At 38.9% G+C, this 22,094-nt stretch overlaps 1 protein-coding gene and 1 long non-coding RNA gene across 2 annotated transcripts; one reads left to right on the forward strand and one right to left on the reverse strand.

The window, feature by feature from the left end:
- The first annotated feature begins 902 nt into the window (after window positions 1-902).
- On the forward strand, window positions 903-12,554 carry LOC309502189 (uncharacterized protein). The gene is made up of 3 exons (XM_082174465.1): window positions 903-1,000; window positions 9,542-11,021; window positions 12,102-12,554. The coding sequence occupies exon 2, from the start codon at window positions 9,553-9,555 to the stop codon at window positions 10,588-10,590; it is 1,038 nt and encodes a 345-aa protein (XP_082030591.1). The 5' UTR covers window positions 903-1,000; window positions 9,542-9,552; the 3' UTR covers window positions 10,591-11,021; window positions 12,102-12,554.
- Window positions 12,555-13,641: 1,087 nt separating this feature from the next.
- On the reverse strand, window positions 13,642-20,408 carry LOC309502205. The gene is made up of 6 exons (XR_014207191.1): window positions 19,157-20,408; window positions 18,801-18,910; window positions 18,660-18,705; window positions 17,496-17,560; window positions 15,826-15,927; window positions 13,642-14,038 (listed from the first exon to the last, which is right to left on the reverse strand). It is a non-coding gene; the product is annotated as an uncharacterized lncRNA (long non-coding RNA).
- Between the last annotated feature and the right edge of the window lie 1,686 nt (window positions 20,409-22,094).

Consider the following 22,094-nt stretch of genomic DNA (forward strand, 5'->3'; position numbering starts at 1 on the left):
TTTTAATTAGTTTTGCAATCGAAATCTAAAGTTTTTACAAACAATAACTTGGTTTCCCTGGTTACGCCTGACGGTTTATTTAGCAACCGGAGATATTTATAGTCCGCTCAGCTCGTAGAACCCTTCAGTTACTGCCTGTTGCTATGGTTACTCACAGCTGATGTAGCCAGCGCATTTGTTTATTAATTTCGAACGGTAAACAGTCAGTTTCACCAGAACTCCTTTACTAGGTGTCCTCTATCACTTTTTAATGGACACCCTGCAGCCAATCAGAATCGAGTATTCACCCAGACCATGGTATAAAAAGTGTTACCAGAGATTCTGACGTAACTGGCCATGCATTTTATACTGCCCGCGAACCTGTCAGTATTTGCATGCTTCGTGTCAATTGGCCAGCTGTCCCCAGCTGGCGTTAGCCCATAAGATTTCAGTAAAAGTGGAGAAGGCAGGAGTTCCCATATACGTCACGCTGACGTAATGTTTACCGCCTCGAAAGGGAACAATGGAAAAGTAGTGTAGTGGAATAGAAAAACTGGTCCTATCTTTGTTTTTTTCCTCTTTTGGAAAGTCGTGGAAATGCAATAACGGGTTTATGTTTTGCTGTTGGAGCAAATGGAAACAAGCTTATATTTGCCATGGTCTGATATTCGTATTGCACTCTGCAACGTGTGATTAATAATGATAAAAGATTTTATTAAGTACATTTATAATTGTTATTTTCTTGCAAAGCACTGGCAGCCACTGCTCGAAAGTGCTGGAAAACTGCTTACATTTCACTCTTAAAAATCTGTAGTGTGAACTTTGCATATAGTAGAGAAAACATGAACAGAGCCAAAAACCTTTCACATGAATAAAGTATTGCACTGACGGGTCTGTTGAGGCTTGTGTGTTTGTCCAGCCCTTTATAGAGCTTTATATAAGACAGAAATCTGTCAGACAAACATCTCTCAGACTCGATCGAGGAGAAGCTGCTCTTCTGACTCCGTCTACAGTCCAACAGGTTAGTATGTTTCTAATACTGAGCACTTGTGGACTCATAGTTCATTTGAACAGCTGTATTCTGTAGCCAATGTTATTTTATATTACAGACCTTATAAATATGCTAACTAGTAATTAATCAAATACATAGAAATTGAATATTAAAGTCAGAAGAAGATATTGAATATAAAATACAGAGGATAGGAGATAGTAACCATGAATAACTGCAGTGTTCATAAAATTTTGGATTAAAAACACTTGCTTGTATGTTTGTAAAATATGTCAGAAATGTTCTATAAAGTTCCTTAGTAGACTATAAGATATGATGTGTTTGGGGTTTGCTTTACAACCAGTCATTAAACTTCAGTTAACCATTTAGCAGACTCCAATCAGACTGATTATATTGCTCATAAGAGTCTAAGTGCATCTGTGTAAAACACATCAGAAAGTTTCCATACAAAGTTCTTTAGAATTTTCCCTAAAGAAAGAGAGAGTGATTGGAAATTACAAATATAAAATCTTGGCTATACTAGAATTTTATTTGTTATTTGTCTTATGATACTGCATACTATAGGCGTTGCCAAAAATAAGAATAAACGAAAATGGTTGGCTTACTTGCTATACTGCAAATTACATATAGATTTTATTTATTTTTTGCACTCGTGGCACTCGGGATACAAAGAACATATCTTGCCAGGTTGCTCAGGGCAGTGAACGCCACCACTGCAGAAAGTTGAGTTCACTTCAAGTTCAATGTCGGGAGAAGCCGGGCTACTGTCAGACCCGCTCCAGTCCAAACTACACCAGAGTCACCGACCGCTAATCATTAACATGTATGTGCAATATATGTACTCACATATGGCTATATATTGATACATATAAAATATTTATAAATTAAGACAAAAATAGCATTACATGTAATATTCATAAAGTTTTACCCTTTATTGTGTGCATATATTACAGTATATTGAAAAATATAAGCATTAGTTTCCCATATATGGAAATGTATTATGTAATATATCGCATTATATTCCCATATATTTTTGTTCCATAAGGGTTATCTTTGGTTATACACCTTAAGGGTCAAATACTAACAGAAATATGTCTCAGACACACACACACACACACGACAGGAAATGTCGCTTTGGGGAACGCCTCGTTAATGATTCACGGGCTGTCGCCAGTCAATATGATTGCCATGATTCGATAGTGATTTCAGACATCTGTCACGACCGAGGCGTTCCCCAAAGCGTCATTCGACGCAGTGTCTCGTTCCCTGTTCTCAGACACACACACACACACACACACACACACACGTACACAAGTTAATGATTCACGGGCTGTCGCCAGTCAATATGTGTCGCGCTAACCCAGTGGAGGTGTGGCTGTCTCCCGTGTACCCGTCATTTCCTTCTTTGCATGCCGCCTCCCCTGCGCGTGCTCTGCACAGCAGCCCGCACGTGACTGTGCGCGCTCTGGTGCATGCTCACCCCTGGAGGCATATGACTTTATGCTCCACCATTTAGAGAGGCTGGTGCATAAAGCCAAAGAAGCGCACCAGACCTGGAACCGTTGGGCTCCACTAGCCGAGAAGCAAGACTTAAATCGTTGCCTAACGAAGCTAGAAACCCTCCTTCCCAAGCTGGTGTCGGGGAAGGCCACCATGATTAGAGCAGCAAGAATTAAAGAGGACACCAGTGAGTACCTGTCACAGCCCACAGCGCAGCCCCTGTCGCTGCCATAAAGCTCAAAGCCACAGCTTTACCAAAGTTTACCGGCAGCCAGCATGAGTACTACAGATGCAGGAAAGAATGGGAGGCTCTGCAGAAGCAAGGCGAACCAACCAGGTCCATGGAGGTGAAGAAATTCCAACTGCTTGATAGCCTCGATGAAAGAGTGGCCAAAGATCTACGCCTGTCTACTTACACCTCAGCAGACGAGATTTTCAGAGTCCTGGAGAACCAAGCCACTATCGCCATCGAGGTTGTCGAAGAGCTATACGCTATCCCACCTGTCCGTGGTAACCAGCCGAGAAGAATCGTAGAGCTCATCCAAGCAGTTGGAAAAGCCCTCTATGATTTAAATGAATTGAACAATGCAGATGCCATAAAAAACCCACTAGTAATAAAATCTATCGAAAGCAAATTGCCAGAGTCCCTGAAGAAAGACTGGCTTACCCACGCTGCTACCCTGAACAACTCTGTGAAACACCAGAACCGCTTTGACAAGTTACTCGCATATCTCCAATCCCAAGAGTCCATCTATGAGCAGTTAGAGCAGTTGAGAGACATCAACCCTGCCAAGGAGAAGATCAGGTTTCAAACAAAGTACGCCTGAACAAAGACAACCAAATCCAGCAGTGGACTCTAAACTTCCACCTGAGCTAGCGCAGCAGGGTTGCGATGCCTTCTGCAACATCGCATCCCGAGCATACAACTCCACTGCAGCAAAGAGAGGCCTTCTGGAGGAGATTCGTCTGACACGAATTATATAACTCATAAAGCTGCAAGCAAACTGAACCTCGCTGCCATCGTCCATGGCGTCGGAGGGATGAAGGTGTCTGTTGCAACCAAGCGCTACCTCCTCAAGATCCGTATCAGCACTTTAAGAGGGACCCTCAAGTCTCACCAACTGATCTGCTACGGACTTGACAAAATTGCAGAAGTGCACAGACATGTTCCACCTAACAAGCTGCAGGAGATCTTCCCTGATGTTCCCCTCAAATACCTCATTAGACCCAGAGAGATCCAGCTTCTGATCAGCCACAAAGAAGGCCAGCTGGTTCCCCAAAAAGTCAACTCTATTGGCGACCTGGTGCTCTGGGATGGTCCACTCGGCAAGACAGTCGGGGGCACACATCCAGATCTCTTCGAGGAAGTCATCCTGATGGCCCACACGTCCAAGACTCACTTCGCGAGATCTATGAGAACTGCAGCAGTCAAGTATCGAGAGTTTGCAACAGACCCAGCTTCCTGCCAGTATCCAGTGGTGGAGTGGTGGAGGTGGGAAAGTATTGGAGCCGCCTGCCAGCCGAGATGTGGAGGGTGTCGCTGTGGGAACTGCCAGCCAGGGGGTAAAGAAATGACGCTCGCAGAAGAAAGGGAGATGGAAATCGTGAGAAATGGCCTGACGTACACAACTGGAGATGATCATAGCACTGAACCACACTGGCACGCCAAGTATCCGTGGGCAGAAGATCCAGCAACTCTGCCAAACAACAAGAAAGCAGTAGAAGCAACATTCCTCAGAACTGAGAAGCAGCTGTCGAAAGAACCTGAATGGAAGACGGCCTATACTGCACAAGTCCATGAGACGGTGAGCCACAGAGCTGCAATAAAGCTGTCCAAAGATGTCCTGCAGAGTTGGACCGGGCCAGTGTGGTACATAAGCCATCTCATCACGCCGAATCCACACTCAGTCTCCACCCCAGTCAGACTAGTGTGGAACAGCAGCCAAAAGTACAGAGGGCTCAGTCTGAACGACATCCTCATCAAAGGTCCTGACGTCCTGAACCCGATCTGCTGTCCTGCTGAGGTTCCGAACTGGTGTCTACGCTGCCCTTGATGACATCTGCAAGATGTATAACTCCGTCTGGCTGGAAGATCGAGAGGTCCACCTGCACAGATTCCTGTGGCGTGACAGTGAAGATACTGAAATAAAAGATTATGCCATCACAAGAGTCAACATTGGAGACAAACCTGCCGGTTGCATAGCCCAAGTCGCCATGCGAGAGACTGCACATTTGCCTTCATTCAGTCACTTCAAAGAAGAGAGACGCGTGCTGGAAGAAGATGCCTACATCGACGACATTCTGACTTCGCACAACGACCTTGACCATCTGAAATGCCTCACAGCCAACATCGAGCATATCCTGAAAGCTGGAGGATTCTACATGAAGCCCTGGGTCTACTCCAGTAGAAGTGGGAGGAAAGATCCCGAGAGTGAGATACCCAGAACAGAGCCAAAGACTATGATCCTGCCAAACCAGCTGACGGAAGACGACAACAAAGCCTTGGTTACACCATCGACGATGACAAGCTTCATGTCATGGTTGCAGTGAACTTTTCAAAGAAAAAGAGGAAGATGCGCCTTGGTTAAAACCTGTTCAGAGAAGAAGTCAGAAATCAAACTCCTGATCCACTCACTAGAAGAGAGCTGCTAAGCCAAGTCTCTGGCCTGTACGACCCACTCGGCCTTGTGACTCCTGTCAAGCAAAAAGGTGCCATTCTGGTCAGGAGAGCTTTCCAAGAAGCCAAAGTACTGCTTAGAAGACACGTGGGACGCTGCCTTGTCTGAAGGTCTCCGAGAAGACGCCATAAAGCTATTAGAAGAATATGCTGACCTGAGCCAACTTCGCTTCGCCAGATCCCTGACTCCGCCAGATCTCTGCGCAAAGCCCAGTGCCATCACGTTCTCTGATGGCAGCGAACACGCATACGGTGCGGTGATGTATCTTCGCTGGAGCTGCAGCCATGGTGTTGTTGTGAGACTGGTTGAATCCAAAGCCAAGCTGACCCCTCTCGACCACAAAGGCGATCCTGTGAAAGCTGAGATGTGCGGAGCCGTATTCACAGCTCGCCTCAAGACCTACTTCCAGAGACACTGCCGACTCCAGGTCGAGAAATGGTACCATCTTGTCGACAGTCAGACCGTCCTGGGCGCAATACAGCATGAGAGTTACCAGACCTTCTTCACAAACCGTGTTGGCGAGATTCAGAGCAGCACCGACGTCCAGGACTGGTGGTGGATTCAAGGGCTAGCAAACATCGCAGACATCATCACCAGAAGGGCCAATCCAGATGCCCTAACTGAGGACTCCGAGTGGCAGTCTGGTCCAAAGTTCCTCCAACTTCCTGACGATGAGTGGCCGAAGAAATCCGCTAGAGACGTCGCAGCCCAAGCTCGAGACAAAGTCACAAAGACCCGAAAAAAGACATTTGTAGCAGTACTTACCAGAAGTCGCCTGAAGACTGCATACGATCCAGCACATGATCCAGCATATGATCCAGCCCGGGTAGAGTCCAGAAGACCACCAGCAGGAGCAGCAATTCGACAGCTCGTCGATAAAAGGCGCTTCAGCAACCTGAAAAGGCTGGTCGGGACCGTGGCGTGGATCTGGAGAGCAGCTAAAAAGTTCCTGAGTGCTAAGATCAGAGACCAAGAAAAGTGGGAGGCAGTACCATCCTCAGGTGTCCTTACCTTTGCTTAGCAGCACAAGAGGGCGTCAACTTCCCAAGCGCCACAATAGACAGACTAGTCGTCTACAGCGACCAGACAAGTGGACTTCTGGTTTGTGGTGGCAGAGTCCAGACCTTCGGAGAAGACCGCAGAGCTGTTCCTCTTCTACCATTCCAAGCTTGGTTATCCACCCTGCTAGCCAGAGAAGCACACAGCGATGGACATGACGGAGTGGCGGGAACTCTGCTGCGGATGAGGAAGAAGGCGTGGGTCATAAGAGGAAGAATTATTGCCCGAAAAGTCGTTGACAAGTGTATCGTCTGCAGAAACTTACCTGAAGAGAGGTCAAGTCCTGCTGCACCATTCGAGTTCACATCCGTTGACCTGTTTGGACCTTACCATGTGAAGGATGATGTCAAGAAGAGAGTAACTATGAAAGTATGGGGCGTCATATTTTGCTGTATGTCCAGCCGACCCATCCATGTCAAGCTAGCAAACACACTATCAACAGAGAGCTTTCTGCTTACCTACCAGAGGTTCGCCGCTGTCCGAGGCCATCCCCGAAAAATTAGGTCTGATCCTGGTACGAACTTTGTCGGAGCAAGACCTGTCCTAAAAGAGATTCACACTTACCTGAATCAACAGAACAAAGAGTCGCTTGAAGAGTATGCTGCCAGAAATGAGACCATAACCGCTTCTGTTACATTGGTACCTGTTCAACTGGTCAAAATAAATATTTTTCTGAGTGAAATCTGAAGTCTGGTCCTTTTCAAGTGTGGGCACCTCACATTTAGAAGACACTTGACAATATGATTGCCATGATTTGATAGTGATTTCAGACATCTGTCACACCTGAGGCGTTCCCCAAAGCGCCATTCGACGCAGTGTCTCGTTCCCTGTTCTCAGGGAACAAAGGTTACAGTCGTAACCTGAGCCGTTTTCACCAGAGCTGCTAGATATATAAATGAACTAAACTAATAACTTGTCCACAACAAAAATGAACCATCACTGAACTAACTTAAGTTGTAAGGTGTAAGGTGTTTTGGTAATGAGTGAGCTCAATCAATAGAAGGACTAAAATATTCATTTGGTGTGGAGATTAGGGCTGGGACGATACACCTACATTATCTCTTGATGCGATACTATCACGATACTTGGGTGCCGATGTATTGCATTTTTTTATTTTTTTTATTGTGATTCGATATTGCAATATATTGCGGAAAAAAACGTTTTTTTGTTGTTGTTGTTTTTTTTAGCACTAGACCATGGGGAAAATTTAAATCATACACTTATACAGACTGTACATGATGTATAGACCTTATGCAGTAGAGAAACAAGTGCGCTGCCATCTTTAGAATATTGTCTTTGAACTTCCGTGTTTGCGGTCGCTCTGTATATCTCTATGGCATCACTGTCCAGGAGTAATTAGCTTGTGAAGTGGATTTACTTAGGGTGCTTTCACACTTGGTTTGATTGCCTGTTCCGAACCCGAGTTCGATTGCTCCCCCCTCCCCCTGCCCCCGATGGACTGTGTTCACATTATATTATTTGTATCCGAACCGTGGTACGCTTGCGTCATCAAGCTGCAGCTGGCACGTACTCGTGTTGCTTGGTAACCGCTATAAAAAGGCGTCAAAATGGATAGAATTGCTCGCTTCACATTTGTTCTTCTTTTTTTGAACCTTTGGTTTTGTTTTCAAAGAAAAGATACAGAAACACACTTGCGTCTGTCTCCCGCAAAAGTATTAAAACCCTTCCAAAGACAGCGGGATGTCCGCCCGCCCGCCGAAGACAATTTTTGTGGAGGCAAGCAGAAATCATCTCTCTGCTTGCAGTGCGTCAATCCCGCTTTTCGTCAAGGTAAGTGTATATAGACCCTTTTACAGTTGTTAAACACACACGCACGCAGGCACGCACCAGATTATACGTCATCAATAGCGGTTCACTTCCGCGGTTTGGTTCGATTGCGTTCATATCAGCAGCGAACCGTACCCGAGTTCACATGAACCGTACCCCAGACCACCTTTTTAAGCGGACTCGAGTACGGTTCGCGGGTGCGCACCCGAGTTCAGAAAACAGCGTTCACATCATCCAAACGAACCGAACTATGACGTCATTCGAACCCGGGTGCGCACCAAAAGTGCTAGTGTGAAAGCGCCCTTATTGTAGAGTTAACAAAAGTTATCATGAGGATTGTAATGTTTAAAGCAGATGTCTTAACAAATGTCAGTAGACTGAGAAGATTTTAAAACGAGCTGTTCATTCATAAATACACAAGATCGCTGTGAAAATACAGACCGGAAGTCGAAAGACGCAGCGCTGAAAAGGGGCGGGGCTACACAACCCTGCTCCTGCCGATCGACTGTCCTGCACAGTTCATCTCCAACCCTAATCAAACACACCTGCCTTTAATTTTCAAGCGATCCTGAAGACGTTAATTGGTTGCTTCAGGTGGGCTTGATTAGGGTTGGAGATGAACTGTGCAGGACAGTCGATCTGCAGGAGCAGGGTTGGGCACCCCTGGTCTATAGGATGAGTCATATTTACAAAAACATATATATATTTTTCTTACAAAAACAAGTCTTTCTGACTTTTATTTCAGAAGCATCATACAATACTACATGCTCTTGAATAAATGATTCAATAACAAATACAATTTTTTAAAGTCACTTGTCGCCACCTAGTGGCGAAACAATGTAATCGATAAATGCATTATTTTATGGACTAAATTTCTATCAAAAGCTGATTTACTCTATTTTGATCAATATCGTAGACATCATTGTTTATATTTGAATTTTAAACTTTTATCCCAGTATTTCTATGATAATTTGAACTATTGTATCACAGAAATAATGATTCTATGAAGTTGAAAAGTCTGTTTGTGTTTTGTTTCATGACAGCTCTTGTCGGGTCAGCGCCAACACAGATTTGAATGTTGCAATATGATTTTGTCAAAGGTTTAATAGACTGATGAAATGGAAGAAGATCGCGTGTGTGTTTGAATCGAGATCACAGTCTTTTAAAGATGAATCGTGCAGCTCTACTGTCTTATCTCTCTCTCAGTATATGAGCAGTGCGAGGGCTCTTCAGTGCTTTCAGTCTCACGTCTCTTCCACGCGAACACTTGAAAGGGATAGTATGTCACTAAACACTCATAGATAACGACACATTTCATCCACTGTTGGAACGAAAGTGGCTAACTTCTGTCAACCGCATCTATATGCAAGGACAAAAATAAACCAATTTAATTGGAATTAATATCGATTCTGTAATAAAACAAATCAATTTTAAAATAGTAAAAAATAAAAACGCGATAACTAGGTGAATCGATTTTTTTCTCTCAGCCCTAGTGGAGATTGAATGTTTGGTTAATTCTGTGTTGCAGGTTCAGGCACGATGAAAGGCATTATTCCCAAGACCAAAGCAAAGGGCATTGACTTCTGTGGAATGGCCGACTGGTATTATATAATCCGCTCTGATCTCGGCTGCTTTATGCAGACAAGAGAATTAAATGAAGATAATGACATCTCTATTTGGAGTCTGCACCCTGCCTGCAAAGATGGAGACCACTACCTTGGTGATTGTTATAACTACTTTTACGTCATCAAGGGCAATTCCTACCGCAGAGTCACCAACCTGGAGAAAGACAGCGATGCCAAAGTTTTCAGCCTTCATCCCAACTGCCAGGGCGGAGACCACTACATCGCAACTTGCAAGTATTTTTTCATCATCTTCCAAGAAAAGGGCACTTATCGAAGAACAAAAAACTTGAATGAAGACTCGGAAGGTGTAGAATACAAGCTCCATCCCAACCTCAGAAACGGCCTCTATTACTTGGGCCATGGCTTACTTGGTTACTTCTCCTTCCTCAAGCCAGCCTCAGAGTGGGGATATGAGTTCTACAGAGGTAGTGACTTAAGCGAAGACAAGTGCGTTGCTGTCTATTCTGCTCATCCTGCTCTTCTTGACTTCCTTCCTGGTGGGCTGTCAGTAACTATAGGCCCAGCCTTTGGCACGTGGCAAAAGATTAAATATTTATATAATGACAAAAAATCACCAGTAAAATTTGAAAGGAAAATCACTAAAAAGGTTGGATACAATAAGGAGAAGATGACCCAGGTCACACACAACTGGAAGATATCCGCGTCAGTCACAGCTGAAACTGGAGATCTTGCCAAGCTAATTGCGAAGGTTCAGTTCACCATTTCTACAGAATATGGAGGTTCACACGTCAGCACTGAAAGCGAAAGCTGGAACGAAGCGACTGAAGAGGAAGAAACACTCTCATTTGAGCTGGAGCCAAACGAGTCTGTATATCTGTGGCAGTACAAACTGGGTATCGGTCAAGAACCAGTGTTATTCTGTCGGGATGTAAAGATTACAAATGATCCAACCCCTCCGACTGAAGTCCCGCTGCCACCCACTCAATCATGAAAACATATCAGGATGGTTTAACTCCAAGGATAATCAAGTGCTTCAGTTAAATACCTTAATTATAACTTTTCTAGCAATTATTTAGATATCTGCATGCATTGCTTAAAATGAGGCTGTAATTGTTTATTATAGCAAAGAGATTATTTAGTTGTAGATGAAGTAACTACAAATTACAATGCTATCCATTATGATATTATTGAAACTTTGTCTTTATGATTAAAAGAAACTTACAGAATCCTACTTTCAAATCTCACACATGTAACCTAACCTCAAATCTTTCAGTATGGTGGCTAAATCAGGCTTTGGGACATTTTTACTAGAGTAAAATGGGTGCTCAGTCTATATTATTGTAGATGTAGTCTAAAGCCCTATTCGGACAGTAAGTGTTTCTCATGGGGTCGTAAGAAATGTGTGTGTGTGTATGTATGTGTGTGTGTGTGTTGTTAAGTGAACATGCAATTTATTCTCTTATAATGCCTCATATATATAGGCTGATATGATATTATCCACAATTGTAACTTTGTAAGTGGAATATATATGCAATTTATTCTGTATTAACCAATGACTTTCATGTATAAGCTTATGTATGTTATTAACCAAGTTTATGATTTAGTAAGAAAGAGTGTTGTATAAGAAAGACACTGCAACTGGTTTTGTAAAAGTCTTTATTGAGAATCTGTTTTATTAAGAAAGACACCACAACTTGTTTTTGTAATAACCTTTTATTGTAGTAATGCATGCAAGAAACGACAATGATGTACTCATAGTAAAACATTTAATCAGTAGATAGAAGTAACACTAAGCAGTAAAAAGCATGTATCTTAGCAAAGTAGAAATGACAAGCATTACCCGTTTGATGAGGAGCATGATGCGCAGGAGAAAGGCAGAGGGTCCAGAACAGCAAGCAAAGGAGAACAAAGGAAAGAGCTTTATATAGAGAGTTTGCAAGGGGGTTTCCAGAACTGAGGACAGTTCAAGACTTCGGATTGGACAGATTGTCTGTAAAGGACTGAATCTGTGCGGAGGGCGTGTGGACTATAAAAAGTATTGTAAGGAATGTCAAAGTCAGACGCTGGTTCACCAAGGACGGCCTCTCCGGTGTTAGATGCCTTGCCATTGCCCCTCATGAAGATGAAAGCTTGCAAATTATTTGGTTTTGATTTACTTTTATTTTTATTTTATATATTAGTACCTTTTATGTAAACTAGTTAACCTGTATTTAATAAAAAATACATCTAATTTAAATTAAGAAGCTCGCCTGCCTTAAGTCTCTGTTTTACAAAATATTGAGCTGAACTAAACCACGGAGCAGTCTTTCGACTGAATTGTAAGTATGGAAATTTATGTACTTATTGTTTAGAACGAATTCGACTGACTTTACCTAACCTGAGAATAAACAAAATAAGGTAGAAGGTGTCTATATTTAAGACCCGAACAAGGGGTTAAATTAAGCACCATAAAACAGTGTGTGTGTGTGTGTGTGTGTGTGTGTGTGTGTGTGAGGGGGGGAGGGGGGAAATGCATCAAAAAAATATTTGACAAATGCATCCACAACCTTGCAACTATGTTATTGTACCTTAATACATAAAGTAATACATCCTTTCCATTCACATTTTGGCCCGCTATTTTTAGGGGAAACTTGTTCAGCTTTTAACACCTTTTACATAACACTCTTTCTCTTCATGGCCAGAGTTTAAAATAAAATAAAATCTACAGCACTATTTCAGTAAAAATGTATTTCTGTCCTCCTGATGTTCTCTTGTATATGAGGGCTTCTAGGTCGCTATAGCACCTTTATTTGACACTGACACGTACGTGCCAGCGTTGCAGGACATGCATTCTGCTTTACACAGATCCAGACCGAGACGAAAGCACAGGAATCTTCTCAGTAAATCATCTGTGAATTCACATTTGGGCTTTCTTGTACGCGGTTCCGGATGTGCCACTGTTGACAAGGAAGCGCTGCTCTGTCTCTTCCCAGCTAGACATTTTTTGTTCTAAAAATGTTCTAAGAACATTAGCATGTATTGTTCTATTAAATGTTTTCAGCGGCTAGTTTTAGTTTTGTTCTCAGAATGTTCTTTTAAAAGTTTGGAGAACATTCTTTAAAAACATTATTAAAATGTTTAGTAGTAACATTCTTTTAACATTATTCTCTAATTTTCTCAGAACGTTTTCAGCGGCTAGTTTTATTTGTGTTCCCAGAATGTTTTTTTAAATGTTTAGAGAACATTTTCTAAAAACATTATTAAAATGTTTAGTAGTAACATTTTTATAACATTATTCTCTGACGTTCTTATAATGTTTTTAGCGTGTAGTTTTATTTTTGTTCCCAGAATGTTCTTATAAATGTTCGGATAACATTTTTTTAAAAACATTATTAAAATGTTTAGTAATAACGTTCTTATAACATTATTCTCTAACGTTCATAGAACGTTTTCAGCGGGTAGTTTTATTTTTGTTCCCAGAATGTTTTTTTAAATGTTTAGAGAACATTTTCTAAAAACATTATTAAAATGTTTAGTAATAACATTCTTATAACATTATTCTCTAACGTTCTTATAATGTTGTAAGCGGATAGTTTTATTTTTGTTCCCAGAATGTTCTTTTAAATGTTCGGATAACATTATTTAAAAACATTATTAAAATGTTTAGGTGTAACATTCTTACAACATTATTCTCTAACGTTCTTAGAAAGTTTTCAGGGGGTGTTTTTATTTTTGTTCCCAGAATGTTCTTTTAAAAGTTCAGATAACATTTTTTTTACAACATTATAAAAATGTTTAATAATAATATTGTTAGAACATTATTTCTCCTAAAAGGTAGGATAACATTCTCTAAGAACACTCTAAAAATGTTTTGTGATGATGACCTTCTATAAATGTTTAATCATAACATTTTTAGAACATTATCCCTTTATTCTTATAAAGTTTTTAGCAGGAAGTTTTATTTTTATTCTTAGAACGTTCTTCTAAAAGTTAGGATAACATTCTCTAAAAAATACTCTTAAAAATACTACTTAACATTCTTATAAATTTTTTTGTGGGAAGTTTTATTTTTGTTCCCAAAATGTTCTCTTAAACATAAAAAATGCTTAGCTATAACATTGTTAAAACATACAATTTTATTAATCTCTAAAATAAAACAAAAATCTAACAGGATTATGAATGGCATTCACATAAATTATTAGAAGTTCTGCGTACAGTAGATGCCCAACATTAAATGAAGAACTCAGTAAAGTCCAATGTGCAATCACACGTCTTGACTGCTGTTTGCTCAGAGCGCTCATCATCAGTCTTTGGTTGTCTTGGTTCTTGCAGAAAAAGAATAAAGTCATCTGCATTAATAGGTGTTCTACTGTTCTTCTCTTCTTCTTTTTCAGCTGCTCTCCCAGTTAGCAGAATTGAGCTCCATTCTCTGTGTGCATGGTAGAGTTTTTCCTCATAGCCTATAAAAGAAGATCATGCAACAGTGTAAACAAAAATAATACAAATACATATTACATATTAAGATCACAAGCAATATTGACTTTGAAAACTTTCAAAATTAGCCAGCCTAATTATTAATCAGAAATTAATTAGATTAGTTTATTTAAAAGTATAAATATGATACCTTATGAGTATCTATTTTGTTTCTGTAATTTAAAACATATACTTAATCCATTATATACATGTTAAAGGGATACTCCACTTTTTTTGGAAATAGGCTCATTTTATAACTCCCCCAGAGTTAAACAGTTGAGTTTTACCGTTTTCTAATCCATTCAGCCGAGTTTCTGATATTTAGAAGAATGTCAGTAACCAGACAGTTTCTGGTCTCATTGACTTCCATAGTATATATTTTTTCCTACTATGGAAGTCAATGAGACCAGAAACTGTCTGGTTACTGACATTCTTCTAAATATCAGAAACTCGGCTGAATGGATTAGAAAACGGTAAAACTCAACTGTTTAACTCTGGGGGAGTTATAAAATGAGCCTATTTCCAAAAAAAGTGGAGTATCCCTTTAATAACACAACTAGAGGCTAAATTATTTTAACAAACTACAAACTTGGCTTGAGAAGTGTGAACCTCGAACTCAGGTAGCCTTGAGCACAGCTGCAGCATGTCACAGCACTGCCCACGATGCTTTTGCTCTGATGTAACAGCTCATTTTCATCAGTTATATTGTCTATGGATTGTTACATTTCTTACAGATTTCTGCTTGTTTTAAATCAGATACAGATAAAGTAGTACTGCATTTGAGATAGAACAATTTCTAGTGTGATTTAATCATACCTGTGAATCGTCTCTTTGCTATTAGCTAAGCTGTAAGTTTTAGTTACTTCAAAAGCAGAAAGAAAAATATGCTATAACTTCTGTTTCTTATTGAGAAATCACAGGACAGTGTTGACACTAACTTTTTGTGCTCCAGTAGGTTTCTGTGTGCGCACAATCTGCATGTTAAATGTGAGCTACTGTCTGTGCATATGAAAGCTTGTTTCCGCCATGGAATACAATTTTTAAAAAAGGTAATTGCGAATCACAATTCAAACTTTTTTTTCTCAGAAGTGCGAGATATAAACTCGCAATTGGCCGTTTGAAAGTCAGAATCACAGGATAAATTAGTAAAACCTGAGAAAAAAAAGCAATTCTGGCTTATTTTTTTTTGCTGTCGTTTCTATATGAGCACATTAATGCACTTCATCAATACAGCCGCTCTGAGAGTCACTTCAGCAGCATTTTAGCTTCATTTGAGAAAAACTATCATCATATCATAAAACACAGAGAAACTCAAAGGTCTACACGGCAATCCGTCAAATAAAAGTTTGGTTTAACCTTTGAAGAACGTTTTGCTTAAATCATTACATTTTAAATAATTGGTTATAGCAATTTAATTAAACCATTCAAATGGAATCAAGAAAACAAAAAAAAATTTACTTTTGGGAGATGCGAGAGCGAAGTAGTCCAGTGATAATTAACAGGCAGCCATGGTTAATGCAATTTGCAAAGACCCGCCCCCTTTAGTTACTGTTGCTATGTCCAACAAGCCATGGCGCTCTCATGCCACACATCATGTTGTCACGCAATGAAAAATACATTGCGGATCACAGAAAAAACGCTGAAACGTTTAAACGCAGAGACAAGACAGAGCAGGTTACTTTTGATATGAAAGTTGAAACAAAGTCTCAACGTTTAATTGGTGTAATTTTTTTAGAAAAAAATATTTTTGGTAAAATAAAAATGTAAAAAAGACCTGTCAATCAAACTCCCTCGAAGGGTGAATTCTGAGGGGAGTAAAAAAGACAGCTCACAATTCTGATATTTTCTTGCAATTGTGTGTTCTTGCCTCACAATTCTGAGAGAAAAAAAACAACTGTAATTTTACTGATGGAAACAGACAGTAAAAAAGTGGACTTCAAAGATTTCTTATTCTGTAGCTCCCTGTGGGATTTTTTTGACAAGTCCATAAAAATGCATCCATCCATGATAAAAGTACTCCACACGGCTCTGGCAGGTTAATAAAGGCGAAAGGTGAAGCGAAGTGATGCGTTTGTGTAAGAAACATATCCATATTTTATATTTTAGGGCTGGGAATCGATTAAAAAAAGTAACTGATTATTTGCACAATTTGCTGTAATTAAATGCAATTAATTGCATTTCCCCCAAGCTTGTAATCATCAATATTTAAACTTAGAATAACCTAATTAAACAACAAAAAGGAAAAAAAGGAACAGAAAATAGCCCTGTATTAAAATAATATTAAACATCAATATATCAATATATTATTATTTTCAATAATCAATCAACATAATAAATTTAACAATTTATTATTATAAATTTTTTTTTCTAATTATCAAAATAAAACATAGTCCTACAAAGCTATTATTACAAGAGCATGTGATCAGAGCAGGTAATTTTACCATTGTTGTCAGCATGACTATACCAGCTCAGTAGGGCTATTTCACAGAAGTCTACTACTGAGAAATTTCACGTTATTTGACTTTGCTTTTCCAGTGCGTGATCGGTACATGATTGGAGCGTTTGGCCGTTAACGACAGAGCAGAACGCGCAGCGCAAACACAGAGCAGAACATTGAGCAAAGAGCTCAATGTTTGCTCAGTGTTGTGTGTGTGTGTCAGTGCGCCGACACACACACACGGAATGGAGAGCGCGGAGCGGAAAAGACCCGCTCATGAAAGCTGCGCGAGAATAAAACCTGATCGCCAAACACGGAGGGGCGGGACGGCATATTTTGCAGCCTTTTCCGCAACAGGAAGTCATTAAAATGAGGCAAAAAAAGTGCTGCGTTAATTGCATTTTTTTATAAACTCGTTAAGCATCTCAAATTAATCGCGAAGATTAACGTGTTAATTCCCCCAGCCCTACCATATTTATAATTTTATCGACTTAAATAACTAGCTTCCAGCAGACAGCCATATGCAAGTCAAATTACGCCCAAAGAGTTAGTCAACGCATCGATACGCATATGCGCCTGCAAGGCTACGCATCGCTACACTTCGGCCGCCATATGCGTCTATGAGTAGAAAAATGTGTCGTCCCAGTTTTTGATACGCGACGCACCGTTGTATGCAATACTATGCGTTGTTGGTGGGGGCAAAACTGCAAGTTGCTTGCGTCCGACGTGTTGACTATAAAAGGCTCTTGTCGGTGCATGACATAGGAGTAGCATAAGCTTTGATGGCTCTCGCGGTTCAAACAAACAGGACTAGGCAATAAATTCAAGCTCCTCCCACATTTCTCTTTATATGATTCTCTTTAATGATAATTTTTCTAAAAATCTCTGTGGAAAGAAAGTCAGATATAAATCTGGCACGAGGGAGAAAAAAATAGATCATTTTTATTTTGGAGTGCATTGTGCGTTTAAAATTGACTACGGTTTTATAAAATGCAGTGGATACTTACTAGTGATGGACTTGTTTCTCTGTTGGTGCCTGTTCTGCTCCGTAAACATTGGTCCAATGCTTGATCTTAAGAAAATGTAAAAAGTGTGTTAATGTGTGTTAACACACTATTGATCTGGGTGACATAGGACCATTTTTTATGTTTTCCTTAAGTGTTAGGCTATATAAATCTGGAGAACCCTTACTAACATTAACCATGGTTTTGCAACACTAACTAAATGGTAATAAATTATTGTAATCAATCCACCATAAAAATATTGTTTCTACACTTTACTATAATAAAAACCATGGTTAATTTAGCAAAGGACCCTGGGAACATGTCCTAAAAAGAACAGCTCATCCAAAAAATAGACTCTCTATCGTTATTTACCGGTACTCCATGTTGTTCCAAAACTGTATGAATTTATTTTGTATAACCTTAATTAAGATATCTTGAGAAATGACTTCACTGTTTGTTTGTTTTTTTTTCATAAAATGGGTTCCAATGTTGTTTAATTCCCAACATTCTTGTGTTTCAGAGAAGTAAGTCATACAGGTTTGAAAATAATTTCATTTTGAAAGGACATTTATGTTATGTATAAAGACACAATGTTCTCAGTTCACTCATTGTAAAGCTCCTATGCTGAGGTTTATTTTATTTTTTCAAAATGTTGCAAGTAAAATGTTCTAATTGTGTTAACTTGTCACATTAGAAGAACGTTTTATGAAGAACATTCAACATCTTATCTCTCAATGATATCCTCAAAACATTTCCCTAACGTGACAGAGAGAATGTTCTTCTTTTGTTATCATGAAACATTGGGACAATGTTATATTGAGATCATTGTACAACTTTAACTTTAGCAACATTCCCAAAATATGCTCAAAATGTTGCAAGTAGAATGTTCTTCTTTTGTTATCATGAAACATTGGGAACATTTGTTTCCATAAAATGGGTTCCAATGTTGTTTTATTCCCAACATTCTTGTGTTTCACAGAAGTCATACAGGTTTGAAAATAATTTCATTTTGAAAGGACATTTATGTTTGGGTCAGCTAGGCCCATAAAAACTCATATCAAGAAGACAGGTACAATTTTGACTGGAGGGTTTGGACCAGTGTGCCTTTGAGCAGAGTTTACATGTTCTGCCTCTATTTCACGTGTATTTTACTATGACAATACTCACCACAACTGAAGATCGTGTGGCTGGATAATATTTATTCCCAAAATTCCTGGATAATGGGAAACACACACATACAGCAATATTATTAGCTATTTGTATTTACTTACTAAAAGAGACATAAAAAGCTTGCAAATTTTTACTCACCAGCTCAAAAACATATTATGATGATGACTCATCATTTTGACGGTAACGTTAGGCCGATATCCCGCGATCATTCAAAAGCCTAGTTTTCATAGTGTGGTTCGAGTTCCTCTCTGTATAAAGACACAATGTTCTCAGTTCACTCATTGTAAAGCTCAGACTATGCTGAGGTTTATTTTTATTTATTTTTATCAAAAACTAACTTAGCTGACAATATTTAGCCTAACGTTACACATGCAGCCTGAAACATTGACATAATATCGATATTGCTCTAGTCGCATTTAAAATTAGCTTCTCAATTTAACACACTATATTTTGATGTAGCAGAATGTATTTTTATATAAAATAAAGTTATTTACCTTCCGCAGATTGCAATATGTCCGTTACACGTAGGCTACGTTGTTAAAATTCGTTGTCCATTTACATCCCGCAACTCGCTCAAAATAAAAATGTAACAGTACGATGCAAAATAATCCATGTTTTAAACAATGTAAAAGCCACAGAACCGAAGGAGGCTAGTACTGAAGATCCTCCCGAGTAGCAGCAGCGCGCACACACACTCTCACTCTAACAGACGAATATTCAAACTTCAAACTTGACCAGTAAAAGGCGCGCATAGCTGCCATTGGCCAGATTCCTGGATGACAGTCTGAATAGCCAATCATGCTCAAAACAACTCGAAGAGACAGCCAATAATGTGGTAACATTGCAATTACAGGAAAAGATTACATGTTTCAAAAGAAAGAATATGAAAAAAATGTGCACGGCTATTTATTTAGTTGTATTTGTAAGCTGGCTGTTATATTTAATCAATTGGTTAAATGGTGTCTTCATTGCAGTGCATGATAAAAAAAAATAAACTTACAATAACATATAAATAATAATAATAAATTACACAAATAATATATACCATGTATAACAACATATATTTACCACTGCTCTGCCAAACAGCAGTTTAAAAGAGCAAACATATTATATATTAAACAGAGCAAACATTGCATATGTAGGCTATTCATATACAATTCTGTATACCTACCTACATGAAAAACTAATGGATTGGTATCATGGTAACATTAGAGTTACATTCATGTGACCCATAATGATCCTTTTGCACTTTAACAAAATATTGACCTTTCCTTTAGAAACACTCTTATGCCTAATAATGTCAACTTGCTTTTCACCCTGTGTGGCACAGTTACACAACCTGTTGGTTTAGGGTTAATCCTCTGTCCAACACAACACTTTGCTAACATTGGCATAATTCTATACAAGTTGCAACATATACCCCGGGTTTCACAGGCAAGGTTTAAGCCTGTAGTCCCAGACTAAAATGCACGTTTGAGCTGTTTTACCTGAAAGCAACTTGCACTGACATATCTTAAAATATGTCGGTGCCATTATTTTGTCTCAAGATGCACACCAGTAATGTTTCTTTTTCTTTTTTCTAAGGCACATTTTTAAAAGCTAATTAAATGCACTAAGGCCTAATCCTGGCTTAATCTAAACTCTGTGAAACCGGGTCTGGGTTAGAAATTAAGGGTTAAGGTTAACCCTAACTCTAACCCTAACCCTTGTCTACAGACTTTTATTTAACAGCATGGATACTCCAAGGTATTGTGGTTAGGCCTTTAGCGTTGATACAGGACGAATAACTTCTCACTGTGACAGTCTGTAATGTATTTTAGCAAAGAGTGTTTGTATGGATTGTCCCTAATTAAGCTAGAGCTATTGGTGCATTCAAGTCATGTCATAAAGATCGTATTTACAAGTTGAACGCCACCACAATGATGAGAATATGAGTAGGAAGCTCAGGATTTTCTTTAACCCTGATCTTGAAGAGTTAGGGGTGTGTCAGTGGGAAACATTGTGGGATACCACTATACTTAGGTATTTAGCAGTGACAATGAAGTAAGCTAATGCCTGCACAAAATATGATAGCATTAATATGTAACAGTATAATATGTGATGATAAAGTTTACAGTGGCTTCATTAATTTAAAACATTAAACAAAATTGTAAAACCTCATGAATACAAACTTCCCAGGAGGACTTAAATGCACCATATGTTCCATCGTGAACCCTGTTGGTCTGCTGTCTGACCAGCAAGCTCAATTTAACAATAATTGTGTAGTTTGATTGCTAAATGTTACATTTAAAATGTTCTAGTTTTGTTAACACGTCACATTACAAGAATTTTTTTTAAAAACACTCATCATCTCAGGTCTCAGTGATATCCTCAAAACATTTTACGAACGTTGATTTGATAATGTTCCTCCTCTGTTATTATGGAACATTGTGCCAATGTTTTACTGAGAACATTATATAATCTGTTATCTCAACAACATCCTCAAAACATCCTTAAAATGTTGCAATTAAAATGTTCTAATTGTGTTAACACATAACATTACAAGAACGTTTTATAAAGAACATTCAACATCTCATCTCTCAATGATATCCTCAAAACATTTTCCTAATGTGACAGAGAGAATGTTCTTCTTTTGTTTTTATGAAACATTGGGACAATGTTATATTGAGATCATTGTACAAACTTTAACTTTAATAACATTCCCAAAATATCCTCAAAATGTTGCAAGTAGAATGCTCTTCTTTTGTTATCATGAAACATTGGGACAATGTTATTTTAAGATCATTGTCCAAACTTTAACTTTAACAACATTCCCAAAATATGCTCAAAATGTTGCAAGTAAAATGTTCTAATTGTGTTAACTCGTCACATTAGAAGAACATTTTATAAAGAACATTCAACATCTCATCTCTCAATGATATCCTCAAAACATTTTCCTAACGTGACAGAGAGAACGTTCTTCTTTTGTTATGACAAAACATTAAGACAATGTTATTTTGAGATCATTGTACAAACTTTAACTTTAACAACATTCCCAAAATATTCTCAAAATGTTGCAAATAAAATGTTATAATTTTGTTAACTCGTCACATTAAAATAACGTTTTATAAAGAACATTCAACATCTCATCTCTCAATGATATCCTCAAAACATTTTCCTAATGTGACAGAGAGAATGTTCCTCTTTTGTTTTTATGAAACATTGGGACAATGTTATTTTGAGATCATTGTACAAACTTTAACTTTAACAACATTCCCAAAATATGCTCAAAATGTTGCAAGTAAAATGTTCTAATTGTGTTAACTCGTCACATTAGAAGAACGTTTTATAAAGAACATTCAACATCTCATCTCTCAATGATATCCTCAAAACATTTTCCTAACGTGACAGAGAGAACGTTCCTCTTTTGTTTTTATGAAACATTGGGACAAT

Source organism: Leuciscus leuciscus, assembly GCF_965113295.1.
Source record: "Leuciscus leuciscus genome assembly, chromosome: 7".
Classification (NCBI taxonomy): Eukaryota; Metazoa; Chordata; class Actinopteri; order Cypriniformes; family Leuciscidae; genus Leuciscus; species Leuciscus leuciscus.

Bases quoted from the DNA above. Each gene is read 5' to 3' on its own strand.
- LOC309502189 (XM_082174465.1), top strand. From the start codon at position 9,553: ATGAAAGGCATTATTCCCAAGACCAAAGCAAAGGGCATTGACTTCTGT.